The following is a 19877-nucleotide window of genomic DNA, read 5'->3' as shown; positions in this document are numbered from 1 at the left end:
TTTAGGAAAAAGTATGTGGAATTCCCTACTGAGAGACTATTATCTAAAATTGACTAATATTTTCCTTATAAAGAGCAGAAGAACGTTCTGGAAGGTTTGGGGACTAGAGCACACTCACCTGACTGTGATAATATCCAGGCACTCCTAGTTTGCAAGCCTCTAGGTTGAGAGGTTCTTTAAGATTGTTCATAACACAGCACTGACGAGGCCAGGGGTAGTCAGCATCATTATTCTCAGTCCGGAAGGCAGACGTATATTTTTGCCAATCTGATGGACCATTTACACCACAGCAATTGTCCTGTCAATGGATAAGAGAAACAAAATTCTCTGTCATGGTCTTTACTAGAGCCATCAATGTAGCAACTGAGATTTTATACAGAAAGAAGATATGGAAAGTGTAACATGTGTTATATTCACTAAACAATCCCCAAAGAGGAGCTGAAGGTATTGGTAACTTACAGTTTAGAGTTTGCAAAGTATTTTCCACGTTTATTACTTTACTAGTCATTAATGAGCTCTGTTGCTTTTGATATGTTATCTTAAACTCTCTAAGCCTCATTTTTCTTAACTGTAAAATTGGTATATATATAGTAACTATCTCTTTTTGTAAGGAGTAAAGAGGTTAATATAATTAATGTGTTTAGTACAGTGCCTGGCTTATGGTAAACCCCTGATAAATGTTAATTATTATTAATATTGTACTAATATCTTGATACAACAATGTGAGGGGTATAATTATTCTGATATTACATATGAGCAAATTGAGAATAAGAAAATTAAAAATTTTAGTGAAGAAATTGTGCATAATTCTTCTTGTTTTACTTTTCTATGTTTTTAACATTTTTCTGGAATAATTATGTATGATTTTTATAATAGGAGAAAATAACCTGGAAAAAACTAACAAAAAATCTGGTGGCACACAGCTATGCCTCTACATAGGGAGATCAGTTAACACATAACTGGTATCCTTACGCTCTAGATAAAATTGAGTATAGAGGATAAAACACAATTTGTATCACTTTCCTTTCTTATTATAAATTCTGCTAAAATGTTTCAAAAGGGAGGATGTTAAAACTACAGGTGTCTCTCAACTTTTAGAATAAATGTATCCAAGCAGACTTGATGATAAATCAAACATCTTTAAAGGGTGTCCAATTTTGCCACTGGATTATGGGCAATACCTAACCAGGAAAAATAATCATTCTGTATTTGGACCTGAGCGTTCTGGGGAAAAATGGCTAAGTTTGAGCGAGGCTTATTTCAGACTAGGATTTAAGTAGGGACAGAGAATAGTTGAAGTTCCAGAATTGAGCTCTGTAGCTCTCCAACCTTCAGAGTTGGGAAAAGGGTGAAAATCCAGCAAAGGAGACTAAGAGGGAGTATGCAATGTGATGAATGCCGATGAGATGTCAAGGAAGATGAGGACAGAAACTTAACCATTGGATTTGGCAGGAGGGAGGTAATTGTTAACTATAGTAAGGGTCATTTTGTAGAGTCATGGGGTTAGAGGCTGATCATAATTGGATGAAAGCAGAGGAAAGGGGTGAAAATGGAGGGAGCAAGTGTAAGTATCTCTTTTGAGATTTGCTGTGAAATAAAACACAACAGTGGAACAGAATCATGGGTGAATGTCAGGTGAGAGAGAGTCTTTTGAAAAGATGGCTGACAGAGGAGTGACTAGAGGACAGGACTTGCATATTAGTTAGGTAAGGAGGATAATGTAAAAAGGATGATAGGAAGTGAAAAAGTGGCCAATTAATTGGAGGCACTGATGGGGTAAAAACTGTCAGAATGGGGATGGATATTAGAATAAATAAGAGAAATTATAGAAGATAGTGGTCAGAGAGTGGACTTTTCTTAGGTGACGCAGTCATTAGTGATGGCATGCTGGCGATGGCCATGGAAGAGGTGGCTGAGGTGGGATGGAGGACAAGATCTTTGGAACAAGGTAGGGCAAGGCATTGTGAAACCAGACGTTGGCTGAGTCATCTATGTGGATGTTGAAATCTCAAGGTAGAATGACAGGAGGTGAGTGAAGAGGTGGACAGTGCGTGCGATATTGAAATCCCTAACAAAGTCAGGAGAACAACTGGGTGTAGGGAGGCTGGTAAATGATGGCAAGGAGGAGGGATAAGGGCAGATAAACACTGATGGTGTGAAGGAGGTGTTTGATGGAGGAAGGAAATAGTATGGCAGCCAAGGGAGCAAGAGGGGACCTAGCCGATGCCCAGGTTGTATGAAACATGAGTATGGCAGAAAAATGAGAAGGTGAAGGGCAGGCACTGCCACCAAGAGACAGCCAAACTTCTGATGAAGCAAGAGAATAAATAGTTCAAAGGAGTCGAGGCTTTCGGGAGTGTGCTGATGACGACTGTGAACAGTTGGTGTGAGCTGGGGAGTGGGACTGGGGCCAATGTGAGCGCTGGGTCAGATCCAGAGTTATGTAGAGAATCACAACTTGTGTACACAGGGCAATGCGGGGGTCATGATGGATAACCTGGAAAACTTGGACTTTTGATGGTATTTGAGATTAAACATGGACATAAGGTATGATTGCCATTGAGAGAAAATTGGGGGAGCAAATCAAGTCATAGCCCCTGGTCCTTAGCAGGATTAGCTAATAGGAAATGTGAAAAGGTACCAAAAAGGAAAAACAGGCAGTAATTGCCACTTGAGTTCACCGAGGGGCAGAGAAGACATTTTTCTTTTAATGTAAATGATACCTGAGTTCTAAGAGGCAGAGTGTATGAGTAATCTAAATTTCTTGACAATGCCATTATCCTTATAAATGTAAGATAATCAACATGATGGCTTGAAATAAAATATAGATCTAGAAGCCCCACTAAGTTATGTGTACAACAACCTCCCTCCCCCACTGGTAAATACAAATGGCATCTCCCCAAGACCATGGGCCTTACCTGGAGCATGAGCCTGTCCCAAGTTTTGGTGACTCCATTGTTTTTCCATTGATCATCATTGTTTGGAGGGCTGTTGTTTTGGTACCTCTCTAGCATCTGCTTCAGGAAGAGGTTGGGTGTGAACTACGGTGGGAAGAAGCCACATAAAAGGGAGAGTCAACACACTAATCCCCAAGGAGGGGAAATATTTTTCTCAGCCTGTTGCTAGGGACACTGAACATTCTCTCCTGGAGCAAAACTATACTCAGAGGCACCAAGTACAGTTGAATGAGTCTGCTTGAGGTTGGCTAAAGTCCTCATGTAGGAAAGAGACCCCCATCTTCAGAGAAATCACTGTGAGACTAAGTGGACAGATATCGTAGGGTGACTTAAGCTAGGGACACAGAGAAAGGGAGAGAAAGAAAGATGCTGAATGGAGAGCAAGTCTTAGCTGAGGTGGAATGTGGACCATCCCATTGGAAGGCCCAAGGCCATGGCCCAGGGGTGAAGTGCAGAGGGATTGCAAGCTGGGGCCGTGGGGGTCAGGCTGCCAGGGCCCAAAATTCTTCTCTTTCACTTGCCAGCTGTGTAACTTTAGACAGCGTTACTTTACCTTTTTGTCTCATTTTTTTACTTATAAAATAATAGGGATAATGCCTATTTCATAGGTTTATAAGGATTAATTAAAATTATACGTATATTATTTGTATGTATAACATTATATATGTATTATTATTAGATTGCCTGGCACATAGTAAAGGCGTAATACATGTCAGCTATCACATTATTATGATAATGATAATTCACATGATCATTTTGCTCTGTGCTTTCTGGGCTTGTACTCACAAAGTCTCTTTGTGTTGCTGCTGTGATACAAGACGCCACTTCAAAGCCATATACTATAAACATCAGAATGAAATACTGGAAGGGAAACACATGAGAAAAAAGAATTACATTTACCTCCAAAGAGAGACTTCCCCACATGATTGTTATGACTTTTTGGCACATTCATCTAAATATAATCATCCAGTCATTCACGTGGTTATTCAACAAACCCTCATTGATCAGCGGCTTGGAATGGGGCTTGGTGCTAGTCAGCTCAGTTCTCTCCTCCAGAGAACAACAGCCATTGCATACAGAGCTTTCTCAGTCCAGTATCCCGAATTTCTATTTTAACTAGGAAAAACAAGTACAAGAGAATGAAATGATATGTGTGTGTGTGCACGTGTGTGTGTGCTCGGCAGCTGGCAAGAGAGGCATAGTGCATCACAAACAATGTAGAGCCTCATAAATCCTCTCTAATTGGGATAAGATTTTGTTATGGTTTGTTGAAATTTGGAATCACAGAGGTCAGAAAAAGATGAAGTGTTTCATGTTTAACATCCCGTGTCCCTCCTAACATGCATCCAGTCTCAGCAGAGAGGAGCAGGCAGCCTCCGGGCGCAGCAATCTGCCTGCGTTCTCCTCTCACTGCCCCGCTCCAGTCACAGCAGCTCAGGTGAGTGAAGTGGAGCTCGCTGTGTGCAGTAGTGGCGGTGTGTGTGTGTGTGTGTGTGTGCACGCGTGTGTGTGTGCACGCGTGCGTGCAGGTGCGCATGATGCCTCCACATGACACTGCCCCTATTTCTGGCTGGATAATATCTAAACAGCAAATGGCCTTTGAATCCCGGATGGGGACTGTTTGCAAGAGTTCTGTCTTTGCCTTCCTCAACCTTGTATATATGCTTTCCGTCCTCGGGTCCTTCGCGGTCAGTGCCAGTGAGGGAGGCCAGGAACATTGTCCTCCCTCCCTGGGCCTGGGAGGCTCTTAGCAGGACCCTCTGCTGCTGTCATGCCCAGCCCAGAAGAAGCTGTGGCTGGAGAGTTAACAGCAAAATCAGCATCAGGGGCCCCGTAACACTTTTTCCTGCATTAGCTGCTGTCTTGTTCCTTGCCAAGAGCTTTGCTGGCTCCTCTTACAGAGGCTCAAACCCCTTAGGGACACTCCAGAAAGGAGGTGCGTGTTTTCTCCTTCAGGCCTCAGAGGGGCACTGCTCTTTCTCTCTCCCTCCCCAGCTCAGTTCTCCTGGCTGTCAGTCATGCACAGAGGGGCCCCAAACGCTGCAAGTGAAGGTTGCCTGTTCTGTCTCTTTTCTCTACATTTCTTTTTCCACCTTCCAAAAGTGGGTACTTCTGCCCTGGAACTAACTCACACTAAGAAACCAGAGGATGTAAATGTTCTACATTCCCTGGACATTCCCTCTACATTACCAGGACAACAGTTAGCTCAAGGGAAAAGTAAACCAACAAGCACCTTAAGTTGCTGGACTAGTTCTATTAAAGGTGGGACTCAGGTCCTGCAGCATTTGGGCAGGATTATGTCAGGGGTGGGAAGTTTGGGGAGGGGTGTGCCCCATCACAGTGTGAGAAACTGCTGCCCTGAGCATGGGGCCAGGGAATGAGGGTTTAGGCCCAACACTGAGGTTTCCCAGCTCTGCTGACTGTCGATTTGCTCCCTCTGCAAAGGCAGGGCAAGATCTTACTGTCTGTGGTTGGGGGCAGAAGCCTCTTTGTGGGAACACAGAGTCAGAGCCCCCATAGGCAGGTAAGAGCTGAAGATTTACACTACAGTGGTGCTCACTAAGGTTTCCAGGGTTCCTGAAAAGCAAAGTGACTGCTACTGTGGGACATACAGGTCATGATACAAAATCATCAGCCTTGAGCTCAAGATCTTTGAAAGGCTTATGCTTTCTTACAAAAACTCATTCATATTTTGTATTTTTATATCCTAATATACTAATGCCTGATATTAAAATGTTTTAAACGACTTATTGCCAGGAGAAAAAAATCTACTAAACAAATTCTTACTCTGCCTCTCCTTTGGCCTATGTAGCTTCTGGCCGTATCTGTTGGGTGCGTGCAGACACCAGCCAGAGAAGCACGGATCTGGAAAATATTCAGGAGGGTCACTCTCAGGTGTCTCCCCTCTGGCTTCTCTGTACTGGAACCTTCTGGACTTGCAATAGTGGAGGGCATCCTCGCCCCCACGTGGACAATCTTCACGGCAGGGAGACTCTTCTCCTCCCTCTCACCCCTCACCTGGCACTCCCTGCTCCCACCTCCCCCACTGAAAGCCAAAGCACTGTGCTTGGTGAAGAAGAAATGGTCCATCAGAACTAGTCCAGGGAGACAGCTCTAGGGAGCTGTAAGTTCTTACCACCAGAAGGATTTTTCTGCTGGACTTCATGATGCCTACAATGCCTAGAACCGACAGACAGAAGAGGCAGATGCCGACAAACATGCCGATCCAGGCAGCCCCATAGATGTCATCGTTGTTGGTGGCTTCGAGCAGTGGGTAGAGGCTGTTCTGGTCGGACACAAAGAAGATGCACTCCGCGGTCAGGGCGATGCCGCACATCTGGGGGCAAGCCAAGGGGGTTCTGTCAGGCTGGCGGCCAGGAGTGCAGTTTTGGGAAAGGGGGTGGAGGGTGGGGTAGGTAAGAGAGACCAACTCTCTCCCTTGCATGGGCTTTATACAACTGACTTAAGCTCTCCCTTGCCAGGAAATCAAACAGCTACTTCCATCCTGCTAATTGGTTGCATACCTTCTTCCATGTATCACTGTCTATTTGGGAAACAACCCAGACAATTTCAGACCATCCATAACGTCCCTGGGGCATGAGCCACTCAGACGATGCCTTCTTATATGAACAAAATCCCCCACCCCCACTGCCTCACCACCCAAATTCCTGGCTTGTAATATTTGAACTAGACCTGGTCATATTTATCAGTGAGAGCCAGAAGGAACGTTGGTGGTTATCCTTTCCAATGTCTGTATTTTATAGACGAAGAATCTTAGCCCTGAAAGGTGATGACTTGTCCAGAGTCACATGGGAGTTAGAGGCAGAGCTGGACCAAGATCCAGCTCTCTTGACTCCCAAACAAGTGCTCTCTCACCCCACCATGCCCACACGGCTTGGCGTCTGAGCCGTTCTCACTGGCCTCTGTATGAGAACAAGAAAAGGCAAACATCTGCCACAAATAAACTTAACCAGAGTCCCATGGAAATCAAGCCACGATAAAACAAGAAACACCAAAGTGTGTGTGTGGTTGGAGTTTTTGGACACTGATCATGGCTGATATGACTCTTTTTAGATGCCTGTGTTTTGTTTTGTTTTGTTTTTTGAGACAGGGTCTTGTTCTGTCACCAGGGCTAGAATGCAGTGGCATCATCATAGCTCACTGCAACCTGAAACTCCTGGGCTCAAGTGATTTCCCTGTCTCAGCCTCCCAAGTAGTTGGGACTACAGGCACACCCCACGAAGCCTGGCTAATTTTTCTATTTTTAGTAAAGATGGGATCTCGCTCTTACACAGGCTGGTCTCAAACTCCTGAGCTCAAGCGACCCTCCTGCCTCGGCCTCCCAGAGTGCTAGGACTACAGGTGTGAGCTACCGTGCCAGGCAAGGTTTTAAAGTTGGAAAGGCAATATCTATTTTTTTTTAACTGTGATCTTTTGACATATTACATAGTTAAACATAATTGCTTATATAGTTAAATTCTAGCTAGTATATTTACTAACATATTTCTTAAAATGAAGAAAGGTATAGGAAGCCAATAATTATAGCATTATTGTCCTTCAAACTCTCACTTTTGATTAATCTAGAATCATGATTAATAGGAAGAGCAGAATTTCCTGAGAAACACTCATTACTTACACCAATAATCACATTTCCAAAAATCAGCAGGCCTTGGAAGCAACGAACGGTAGAGTCATCTTTGGCCATCTTCAGGATTTTCCACAAGCTGAAGTCACAGTTGAGAACATTATCATGTAACGGGAGCAGGTGACACATGCTGCTACAATTTCCATACCACGACTAAATCATGCCTTTGTGTATATTGCCTTCCTGCGTCCCAAAGCATCCAAGCCAAAGTCATACAATCATTTAGCAAAGGAGAAAATTTGATTATTGAGCTTAGTAATCATGGACATTTTATAAAGAAGAAAAAACGAAGCCTTTCAGTGTGATCAGTGCCTCAGAGAAGTTCTTGCAGGATGGAGCATACAAAATGCATACTTCTGAGTGGTGGACGGAGCCCCGCAAGGGCAAGGAGAGTGTAAGGAGCAGACCTGAAGTGGTAGCAGTGGCAGGGCGAGGCACACTGAGGGTCCCCAGTGCGGCCCTCACTTCCCTTGACCAGGGCAAACCGAAACCCAAGGGGTAAACACATAGCCAGTGTTAGTGCCCAGTTCCCACATGCACTGTGGGCTGCTGTTAAAAACCATTATTTTCTGAATATTTTGTTATCCTAAAAAAAAATAGTTGGCAAATAAAAAAAGTCCCCTGTCACATAAGAGGGGAAGTGGAGAGAAAAGAGGGACTAGCAGTTACCTACTTCCGTGTGCCACTCAACCAGGGATTGCATGCACACACCTGATTCTCATAACCCAATTAGGTAGAAAAAGAAAAGAGGTGAGGAGGCTCTATTTTGCAGATCAGGAAACTAAAGCTAAATTGGTAATTAAGTTTCCTGGGGTCTCACAACCCGTAAGTGGCAGAGCTAGGCTGGAGACCTTGGTCTGTGCGACTCCAGAGCCCAAGCACTTCCCTCCCGCCCACACCGACTCCCAGAAACTATTTACAGGGTTGGTGCCACACACAGCCCAATCCCTCCCAGATCCCTGAGCATTTTCTGGAAGGAACACAAGAGCAAGCGTTTGGGTCAATCACTTGGACTTCTGTACTTGAATCACTGTGAGAAAAAAACATCCACGTCTCTCAACATTTAATTAATTGATATTAATTAATTAACCAATTCATGCTCAGAACCAAAATGTATTAAATGATACAATTTTTGCTTAGAGAACATACAAAGATACATAAGGGAGATTGTTGTGGTCTAGGATTTTATGCTTTAGTAGGGAAGCTAAGATACATTCCCAAATAGCATACGTAGAGTAAGACCCTAAATGCTGTGGGCGTTCCGAGGAGGGAAGATATAAGCAGGATGTGAATGGTTTTGAGAAACAGAGTGGAGGTGGGAACGTGTGGAGTAAGGTGGGGGCAGGCAACATTCCTGGTAAAGAGAAGGGCAAGTCAGGGAGTGGAGACAGAAGAGCAAGGTGCCCACGAGACAGCAAACCAGCCAGTTTGGCCGAAGTCCCGTTTTTGTGCAGGGAATCAGTGGGAAGTGAGCCTTTCTATTTGGCTCAGGCCTTGCTAAATTTTAACTTCATTGTTACACGATAAGTATTAACAACGTTCCAAGTAATCTTATACATCCCTAAATATTTTCTCTTACCTGTTTACCTGAGTTGTTGTGGCAATTTGAATTAATATAACATGTATGAGCATTTTTGGGCTCAGAATTTGGCACACAGTGGCTGCTTCATCAATGTTTGCTGAAGTAATGCAAGAAGAATCCGGGCCATTGTTACAAGATCCCGGTGTGTAGTAGTTTATGCTGAGAAATACCATTCATTTCTTTCTGCCTAGAAATGTCATCCATTCTTTCCAGCACGTTAGACTGAGCAGAGCCTCAGTGCCTTGAAGGGGTTAATGCACAGACTTCCCGAGGGAGAGCCTTACTCATGGAGCCGGTTGAGTCACATTGTGAAGTTCATTGCTGGTATGTACAGACATTATCCCTGACCAGTTGGGTTACTATCCAAACTAGACACACAAATAAATAGACTGTGACAGGTAGAAGTGCAGATAACAGAAGTGTAGAGAGTAAAGGGCAAATATCTGGAGAGGCCAAATTCAGCACCCTTTTCCACCGGTACTGATCACACACCCGTGTGCCAGGGAGCAGCCTGTTAGTGGGGATTAGTTGGGCTTAAAGAACAGAAAGAAAACAAGTTCTTCCTTCAGCGAGTTTAAAGTGTGACAACTGCAGCCTGGACTTAAAGCAAAAATGACCATACCCAGTAGAATAAAGGGGACAAGTAGGGCTGTGGAAACCTAAGAAGGGGTTAGGTACAGGCCACCAGCAACGGGGCCTTTCTTGGTCCAGAAAGGGCTGAAGGGCAAGGAAGGTGGCCTGAGTGATCCAATTATGCCCGACACATTCAGACCTTTCCAACATAACTCTGCCACATGGAGTTCAGACAAGGGGAAAGGGCAAATGAATCCTCTGTGGGAGAATGGCAGGAGTCAGAATTAGGGTGGAAAATGCAGATGAGAGTGGGAGAAAAAAAGGAAGGTAGGCAGATAGAAGCCTGCTTTGAGCAAAAAGAAAAGCATAAATCTAAGACACCTAGACAGGAACATGGTAGGAAATGCCAGAGAGGCGGCCTGGCTGTGGGTTTGGAAAGGCGGGGGCATACTGATGGGCAAGATATCTGAATTTGCTGGCCCTTAATTTTTTTTTCCTTTTTTGTTGTGTTCCCTTCTTCTCCCTTAGGCCTTTGGCATCAATGGCACATAATAACTTAGAAAGCCACTCCCATCTTCTAAAATAACAAAACCGTGGTGAAAGCTGCCATTTAACGGGCACCTAGGAAGCTCTCGGTGCTATGTTGGTCACTCTATGTGCATCTTCCCAATAGACCTGAGAGATGGGTATTTTTACCAAAATCTGTATTTGTTTCCTATTGCTGCTGTAACAAATTACCACAAACTTAGTGACTTAAAACAACAGAATCGTATTATCTTACAGTTCTAGAGAGCAGAAGTCTGAAATGAGTCTCACCGGGCTGAGCCCACAGGGTCCGTAGGGCTATGCTCCTTCTGAAGGATCTAAGGGGAGAATCTGTTTTCTTGCCATTTTTGCAGATGAAGAAAAGGAGGCTTGGAAAGATTAATTTGCCCAAGGCCACGTTGCTAGAAAGTATAGAAGCTGAGATCCAAGCCCAGGCCTGCCTGGCTCCAGATCATTTGCTGAACACTCTACAGTTTATAAAGTCCTGCCACATAGATTTCAGTAGAAACAGAAATCTGGAGCAGAGAGAACAGATACATTTTCCCTGCTCAGGAGACACAGGGTGGGGAACCTGCATCCTCAAGGCCACAAGTGACCCTCCAGATCCCCAAGTCCCGCCCCTCAACTGAATCCAAACTTCACAGAACAAATCTTTTTAATAAAGGGATTTCCTTTTATTAAAAGGATTTGTTCTGTAAAATCAGTGAAAAGGCTGCACTCAAGGGTCCAGACGGCCACATGTGGTCTCAAGGCCACAGGTTTCCCCACCCCCACCCCAAGGCCCTTCTTCACTCACTTTTCCAGCTTCTTGTCTCCTTAGTCCCTCAGCACTGCACACATATTTGCACTGCACCCACATGCTTTTCCAGAAAACCTGTTTAGATGTATCACAAACCTGCAGCTCCCTGCACCCACCCTGACCTGGACCAGAATTCTTGGAAGTAAAAGGAGCAATGTGCAAGTCAATGAGAAAGTCAGCATTTCATAGCCTCTCCTTTGCCACCTGTATGTTATACTAGGTTGGTGTCAGAGGACCTAAAACATTTGCTTCCGCCACCAAACGGCCATAAATGTCAGGAGGGAGCCAAGCATAGGCTTCCAGTGGCTCGCAGTGCAGTCTAGTGGCTGTGGTCTAATGGTGAGCACATTGGACTTGGCGTCAGAATACTAGAGTTCAAGTCCCAGCCTTGTGCTGTCATTACCATGTAGCCTTGGGCAATGTCCCCCTTAGTGTCTACTTCCTCATTTGTAAAATGGGTAGAACACAACTTGTTGGATGGGGTTGCTGTGATCACTAAATGAGATACAAGATGGAGAAAGGGTTGGCAAACACTAAGATTGTTTAAAAACATAGGAAGTTGCTAATTACAATCAGGGGATATTTAAGAAGCGTATGGTTTTGGTATTGGGTTATGGTTTTGCTTCATGCACCACTGACCCCTAGGGCATAGAAAGGAAGTTTTAATCCAAGGGCTCCTAGGTTGACAGAAGAAGGGGCCTCCCTTCTGCCTTCCTTCTGTTCACTGCCCAGGGGCCGCTCTCCTGGGGAGGGGCCTGGAGGCTGTACACAAAGATACTCATTTGTACTTCTGTTTATTTTCTGTGGATGAATTCATGGGGGAAAAGAATAAAACTTCCAGTTGTGCTTGGAGTGTGGCCAGAGTCAGGTACCAAGCAGCACGTCCACACGGGAGGGGCCCTCCTTGCATTCCATGAGCATTCCTGAACAGTTAACACCTGCCTGTGGGCCTGGTCCCTTTGGCTCCGAGGCCTCTGCTGCAGACTGTGAGATGACCCCCAGGTTGTCCTTTGTGCTAGGGCCACTTTTTCCCAGCAATACTCAGAGAGGACTCTGCTCTGCTCCCCTTTTGCATTCTTTCCTTCTGGTACCAACCCACCAAGGGCTTCCTGCAACTTACTTACTGCAAGAGTCTCCAAAGCAGGAGAAGGCACTGGGGGACCCTGTTTTATTTGTCTTTCTAGGTCCATAGTGGCACAGTGCCTGACACATAGTAGGCACTTGATTATTTTGCTAAATAAAAGGATAAAATGAATAAATGAACGTTTATTTAGATGAATGAGTGAATATACAAGTTAACGATTTGCCTAGAGCTTTACCTAGGAACAGGTTAGAGACTGTGGTGAAGTAGAAAGAATAAGAGCTTTGGACAGACTGGCTTTGAATCTTAGCTCTACCACTTAGTCATTTTGTGACTCCAGGAAGTTACTTAATCTTATTGAGCTTTATCTAAATGAGTATAGTAATACCTAACTTCAAGGGGTACCATGAAAATTAAATGAGAATACATGTGAAGTTCTAATACAGTATTAGTTACCCAATATTAACTTTGTTTACTTTTGTTTCAGTTTCTTTCTTTTTTTTTTTTTTTTTTTTTTTTTTTTTGAGACAGTCTTGCTCCATTGTCCCAGCTAGAGAGCAGTGGCATCATCATAGTTCACTGCAACCTCAGGCTCCTGGGGTCAAGCAATCCTCTTGCCTAAGTCTCCTGAGTAGCTGGGACTCAAGCATGCTCCACCATGCCCAGCTAATTTTTTCTATTTTCAGTAGAGACTGGATCTCTCTCTTGCTAAGGCTGGTCTTGAACTCCTGACCTCAGGCAATCCTCCCACCTCAGCCTCCCCAGAGTGCTAGGATTGCAGGCTTGAGCCACTGTGCTTGGCCTTGTCTCAGTTTCTTAATGCAGACAGATCAGAGCTAATTGACCAGTGATTGGTGAAAGTATCAAAAACCAGTGGTTTAATTTTTTTAAAGCATAAAACCACATTTTCAAAAAAAGTATAGGGAAATATGATTTAAATATGGAACTCTAATATATAAAAATAGATCAAAATGGTGCTTCTCTGGCTGAAACACGAGTGGGGAGTCTGGGGTCACAGAGCATCTCCTCACAAGCTCTAAACCTCCAAACCACGTGGCTAGCCCCAGAGTGGTTATAAGCCACTATCTAGAACTAACAGAAAAGAAAGATGTAGGCAAATTACTGAGCTCAGAAGGCAGTTACCCAAGGAGTTAGAGAACATTCAAGAGTGAAGTTGGAAAACCCTGGTCACAATGTGTAAATTGACACTACATAGTCTGTGTCAGTGAGGCCCCCCCCTAGTCAATGGAAAACTTCTAGGAAAGGTCCCTGAAAAGTTGAGACAAGTGAGTTTACTTCCATAATACACAAGCTGGAGGGATCTCTAGGAAGGGTTGCAGTCCTGGCACAATTAGAGGAAAGGTGACATGATTCCTATAAAAGGAAAAGATTAGTCCTAGGTGATCTTTTAGAGTTCTTTGAAGGCTAAAAAATGTGCATAGGAGCAGACTAATGAACTTTTTTTTAGGTTAAAAAAAGAGAAAAACTTTGACAAAGTTCCACACCAATGTCTATTTAAAAAAAAAAAAGACATTATGAATTTGTTGACCTTCCCAGAGAGGACAGGTATGGAGAAAGAACAAAGAAAGACAAATGGTTACTCCTCTACATACAGAACATAAACTGTGATGTTCTCTAGGGCCACATAGTGATTGTGCCTTAGTTAATAACCTGAGTTTTGTCTCTGCCTGCCCAGTAAGGGAGTATGGTAATGGACACCTTGTGATGGTTAATTTTACGAACCAACTTGGCTAGGTTATGGTGCCCAGTTGTTTGGTCAAATACCAGTCTAGATATTGCTGTGAAGATAATTTTTAGATGTGATTAACATTTAAATCAGTAGACTTTGAGTAGATTATTCTCCTCCCAAACATAGCAAGCCTTCTCCAACCAGTTGAAGGCCTTAAGAGCAAAGACTGGTGTTTTCAAAGAAACAGCATTTCTACTTCCGGACCATAACATAGAACCCCTGTTGCAGTTTTCAATCTGTGGATTTTAGACTTGAGACCGCAGCATCAACTCTTTCCTGAATTTTCAGGCTGCCGACCTGCTCTACAGATTTTGGACTTGCCAGGTCCCACAATCATGTGAGCTAATTCCTTAAATTTCATCCCCTTTTTGGTTTCTTTCTATGTATCATATTGGTTCTATTTCTGTGGAGATGAGTAATACGCTGTCTCAGTTTGGATTTATATATTTACTTTTGGAGACAGGGTCTCACTCTGTCACCCAGGCTGGAGTGCAATGGCATGATCATAGCACACTGCAGCCTCAACCTCCTGGGCTCAAGCAATTCTCCTGCCCCAATCTCCTGAGTAGCTGGAACTACAGGTGTATCACCATGCCTGGCTACTTTTGTAATTTTTTGTAGAAACAGGAGTCTCTCTATATTGTCCAGGCTGGTGTCCAACTGCTGGCCTCAAACTATCCACCTGTCTTGGCCTCCAAAGTGCTGGGATACAGGTGTGAGCCACCATACCTGGCCCTGGATTTATATTTTTGATAGAAACAAATATAATCACTTTCTGATATTACCTAAGACCATTTTACCCTTTCTTTCCAACTCCCACTGCCAGCCCTTAACTTGTGGCTCAGTTGAATTCAACAATTTCTGTTCCATTCGACACACTGCTTCTGGAGTGAACTTTATAATGCAGAGATTCTCAAATTATCCTACGGAGAACAGATGTTCCATTTACTGGGACAACATATTTTGATGCCAACATTGGATAATTGCAGTCATTTCCTAATTTAAAGAAAAATTACTGACTAAAATTTGTCATTTTAAACATCTTCCTCTTATAAATTTGTCTTAAATCTTGGGTTCTATTACCACCTATCTATGCTAGAATCTAGTTTTTGGTATGAATTCAGGCCAAAATGATCTACTTACTTATTTTAAATTTAGTATACCAACACTTTGTGGTATTTCACAAAAATAAACATGCCTTCTAAGTGCCAGCCACTTAATCAATCTTGACATCCACTGTCCTAAAACACAACTCTGAATTTATATGACTTCCCTGCTTAAAAACCTTCAAAGGTTCCCTGTAACCTAAATTTAAAGGGGAACTGTAGATAGCTCCCTCTGCACTCCCAAGCTCAGCCACTGCTTCCCTCTCACTTCTCATTGCCTGGTGGCTTTTCCTGTCCACCCATGCTCTTTTGCTGACTAGTGTCTACAAATCCAGATTTGCTCCTGTTCTATTCAGATAGACCAGTCTGCAGTGTTTGGCCAGACTCAACCATTTCATTCTCCATCTAGCCAGTGGAAGAAAGGTTGGACCATCTAAGAGAGAAAACACAAACTCTTTAGCTTGGGTTCAAGGTGGTATCCAACCAGGTTCCCAGTGGCCTGCTTGCCATATTCCACTGCCTCCGTGGTGACTGTGCTTCCAGGTTGTCCCTCTCTTCTCCCATTTTGCCTATTGATCTCTTTACCATCTTCTGAAGCCCAACTGAAAAACCTCTTCTTTCTCCCCAACTTCCCTTGCCCAGAATTATCCTTCCTTTCCTACGTCCCCCTCTCTGCCCTTAGCAAATAGCTCTCCAGGGGTGCGCAAACTGTGGTGGGTATGTGTGTATGGCTTTTCCTCCCTCCCAGCCTCTGCCACAGCAACCCTTCCTGGAATGTTGTTACCTCTTTTCGTCACCCAAGTTTGTTGAATGAATTGTTCTGAACCCACAAAAGAATAGATTGCCATATATCAAAAAAGCCAGTTTGACAAAGAATTGCATTAGAAAGTGAAATTATAAACTCTCAAATGAATTGATCCGTGACACACCTAGAAGTCAATGACTACACTTTTGGTAGTTTTTGTTTGTCTTAAAGGGTATGTAATTCAGGAGTCATTTATCCTCGGGCAGGTGTTGGCCATGTGCCCATTCACAGCATGATAAATGTCAGCTCTGGCTGCAAACTTAGAGGCCTTGTAGTCAGCCCCTCATTCACAGATAAGGAAGCCAAGGCTCACGGAGAGGACATGACTTGTTCGTGATCATTGGCGTGTTAATTATTAGTAGAGTTAGGGTTTAAGTCCAGGCCTCTTTACTCTTAAGCCAGCCTTACATTGAGTTTGTCACTATTCATTCTCCTTTTTTAAGATAGGGAGATACCACCTTCCTTTACGTCTCTTTAAAATTAAGAGAAACTCCTGATGCTCTGCCCTTGAGCCTGCCTTTTCCCTTACAAGTTAAGCTAGAAAGGGAGTCACATGAGCAAAGCCAGGAGGGAGAAAGCCTTCCACCCTCTCCCTTCATTCAAAGTTTTCCTCATTCTTCAACCTAATTTCTGAAATGCCACAATTAGAGAACTGCTCCTTTGTTCTTGATTAAAATGCAAATACATGTAAAAGTGTCACATTAAGTGTCATCAGCCATCAATGCCAGTGCCTCATCGTGAATGATTTTATCGGATCCCTCCTCATACTGAATTTTCAAAGGGAGAGGGAAGACACCACGAGAAGGAGAAAGACCCAAGGGGAAGATAGAGCCTAAAAAGACAAACCTCCTGACGCACGATTTGGGGGCTCGGCTCTGGCTCTGGCTGTGGATGGAGACTGAGTCCTGAGGGTACCCTGCATGCTCCCTCCTGCTTTCTCTCAGCAGGTGCGAGAGGTGTGTTTCAAACATGGTCTTCTGAAGCTTTCCCAGTTATTCTAAAGCACTGCTTCCCTCTCACATATAAGAGTTCTTTACCTGGCAGGGCTTTAAAGGAAACAGCTGGGATGACATGAATTGAGAAAGTAGAAAGGGGCAGGGGGCAGAGGGCAGAGTAGCAACTGCCCACGTTAGAAACGATACTGCCTTAGACGGTGCGCAACTCACCTCAAAATGCTTTCTGCATACAGCAGTAGTCCCCTGAGCCCCACCCTGTGGAAAACTGCCCAGTGGCCTGGCACCATGATGATTTGCTCAAGTTGCTAACCATGCTGGGAGTTCCTCTGCTTTAAGGAGTGCACATTTTTAAAGGCTAGAATTATATTTCTTGATTTTTCTTTTTTGTGCCTTCATTCAGTTTGTTTTCTCATAAAAATTATTCATATCCAGAGTGTTGATGTTTCCAGACACATTGAATAGGTTTTTAAAAAATTGCTCACTAAACAAACTGATTTTCAAAGCAGAAGAAAAAGAAGTGAGACTCGTCCAGTAAGCATGAGATCATTTTTTCAAGTTCATTACCTCTTTTCCTCACTCAAGTTTGTTGCACCAGAGAACACACAAACCACGCCTCAAACTCTAGCTCATGTTAGAGAAATTTGGATTGACAAAAGAAAAAAAGAAAGAGAAATGGGAGAGGGAGAAACCATGAAACACAATATGCTATTGCTTTAGCCCTGACCCTGAAACCCAGGACAAGAGCAGACAGTTGCTTGACTTAGAGAGCAGAGTCAAGATGGGTGTGGACATTTCAGATCAAGACAATTGCTGGGCTGCTTCAATTTAGGGTAGGATGACTCCCTGGGAATGACACCCACAGCTCACAGCACCTATCAAGTTCCTGTTTTGAAGCTCTAAAGCTGTGTTGACAAATACAGTAGCTAGTAGCTGCATGCAGCTATTTAAAGTCAAACAAATTCAATTAAATGAAAGTAAAAATTCAGTTCTTTAGTCGTTCTAGTTACTTCCAAACACTTGATAGCCACATGTGGTTGGTGGCTATTGTCTAAAACATTTCCCTCCTCACAGAAAGTTCTACTGGACAGCACTGCCCTTGATTCCTGGTGCTCCCTGAGCTGATTGGAGTCATCCACTCACTGGAGACCAGAGATTAAGCCGTAAGCAATGGCTCAGGCACGCTCAGCTGTGTGAGGACCTCAGGTGTGGGCAGTGGCAGTGGGATGCCCAGGCCCAGGGCAGGAATGCCATGGAGAATCCCTGGGGGAGTTGCGATGAGGGTGCCTCCTCCCCATTGTGGTCTCTGTCCCTGTTAGGGAATAGTGGCCCATCAGGTCTGTGGGCAGCCTGCGTGGCCATCGGGCCCAGATTCCAGAGCAGGGTACAGAATATTCTAGGGCTGACTGGCATTTGCTCTGGTTCAGAATATAAGCAGGAAATGTCAAAAACAAATTTGGAGATTTCATTTTTTCTCTTGACTAAATGGTGTCTAAGGTCACCTTTGCATCTGAAAGTCTGTGATTTGTCCCAGGTAGTTACAAAAGATATGTGAGTTGATTTTTAAGACTATTGCAGCACAAAGCAAAAATAGTCTGTTGCAGCAGAAAAAAAAATAAGAAAATTTTCTCTTCTTTGAGTACGTTAATAAAAAGAAAAACCATTGCTTCACTAAGTTTGAAACCTATATAACTTAAGTTTTATAAACAACTGAAATATTATATACATAAAACCCAAGTGAGTTCTTTCTTGTCACGCTTAGCAACTCTACTCACGCAAGAAGTGGTCAATAAACATTGTCTTTAATTATGTATCAATAAAAAAATAAAAAAAACAGTTAAATTAACAAAAATTCTTAAATGTCTTAATCTTTATTTTTAATTTTTTTTATACATTTTTACCCATTACCCATTTACAGTCAGATTTTTCTTGATTTTCAAACTGGTAAATAGTATCCTGATGACATAAAATTTATGTTCAAGAGTATTAATGGTGATACAATTCTCAATATTAAATGTTCAATTTAGAAACAGCATATCTGACTATGAATCCAATTTTAATGGAAAGTATAGGTCTAAAAAATGATTTGGAAAAAATAAACAACAGTAATTTAGTATATGCCTAGGGAAAGGATTTGGATAAAATGAACAACAGTAATTTAGGATACTAGGATTTTGAAAGGCAATTTGTTAATAAGCATAAAAATCTTTAAGAATCTTAAAACTAATTAGAAGTGGGGTTTTAGGCTCATAAACCTGAACATGGAATGTAAATGTGGAATAATATTAGCATTATTTGAAACAATTTGTATTTTGTGTAAAATTTTTAGAACAAAAAATATCTTTATGTTCTGCAAACCCTGGTGGATCTAACTGGTGGAAAGTAAAGATAAATTATGTAAAAATAACATTGTGTAGATAAAGCTAATTTGTTGACTTATTTCAACTGACACTTTTGTTAAGCAGAACTGTTTGCAGAGAAGAATGGTGAATAAATTGCCTCACACATTCCAATCCAAGTTGGCACCACCAAATGATTTCTGACAAGAGGACCAGTAAACTGCTAGGGTAAGGAACAGATTATTAAGAAAGAACACGATCCGTTTCCTTAAATTTTCTTTTGCTTTTTTGGCTCCACAAGGAAATTGAGGGTCTACAGAGGTGTGTCTATCTGATTTAATCAGGCGATATAGGGTTTCTCAGGGTTCTTAGATTTTTTTCGTTGATCTTTCTGTGAGGCAGTTTGAGGCAGAAATCAGGATGGCTGCATAATACCTCTAGAGCTTTAATCTCAGTTCTGAGAACAGGGTGTATATCGAAGGTTTAAAGGATGTAATTTGTACGGTTCAAAGTAAAGGAGAACAGAACAGTCACAATATCCTAAATTACAAAAGATGACAGGCTCTGTTAGTCAAGAATGCAACTTCTTCCCCTTCCCTCTCAGACCGCTAACTTCCCTCTGGGGAAAGCAAGCCAGGCAGTGCTCCTCTGCGGAGGGAAACCGGCTACTCACCCAGCCCTGGCCGCCTCCTCCTGGCGCTGTGCCGGCCCACTCCGCAGTCCACACCTGCCCAAGGTGCT

At 43.1% G+C, this 19877-nt stretch overlaps 1 protein-coding gene across 1 annotated transcript in view; it reads right to left on the bottom strand.

The window, feature by feature from the left end:
* UPK1B (uroplakin 1B) overlaps positions 1-19877 on the bottom strand; it is a 28098-nt gene extending 8221 nt beyond the window's left edge. Inside the window, exons 1-6 of the mRNA XM_069472660.1 lie at positions 19810-19877; positions 7594-7681; positions 6094-6294; positions 3744-3818; positions 2919-3041; positions 119-298 (exon numbers count right to left, since the gene is read on the bottom strand). Coding sequence (XP_069328761.1) covers positions 119-298; positions 2919-3041; positions 3744-3818; positions 6094-6294; positions 7594-7662 — 648 coding nt within the window. The 5' untranslated portion in view covers positions 7663-7681; positions 19810-19877. The remainder of the gene's footprint in view (positions 1-118; positions 299-2918; positions 3042-3743; positions 3819-6093; positions 6295-7593; positions 7682-19809) is intronic.

This window comes from Eulemur rufifrons, chromosome 7 (genome assembly GCF_041146395.1).
Source record: "Eulemur rufifrons isolate Redbay chromosome 7, OSU_ERuf_1, whole genome shotgun sequence".
NCBI classification, from domain to species: Eukaryota; Metazoa; Chordata; class Mammalia; order Primates; family Lemuridae; genus Eulemur; species Eulemur rufifrons.
The sequence above is the reverse complement of the archived record's forward strand: the minus strand, read 5'-3'. Positions and strand labels throughout refer to the sequence as shown.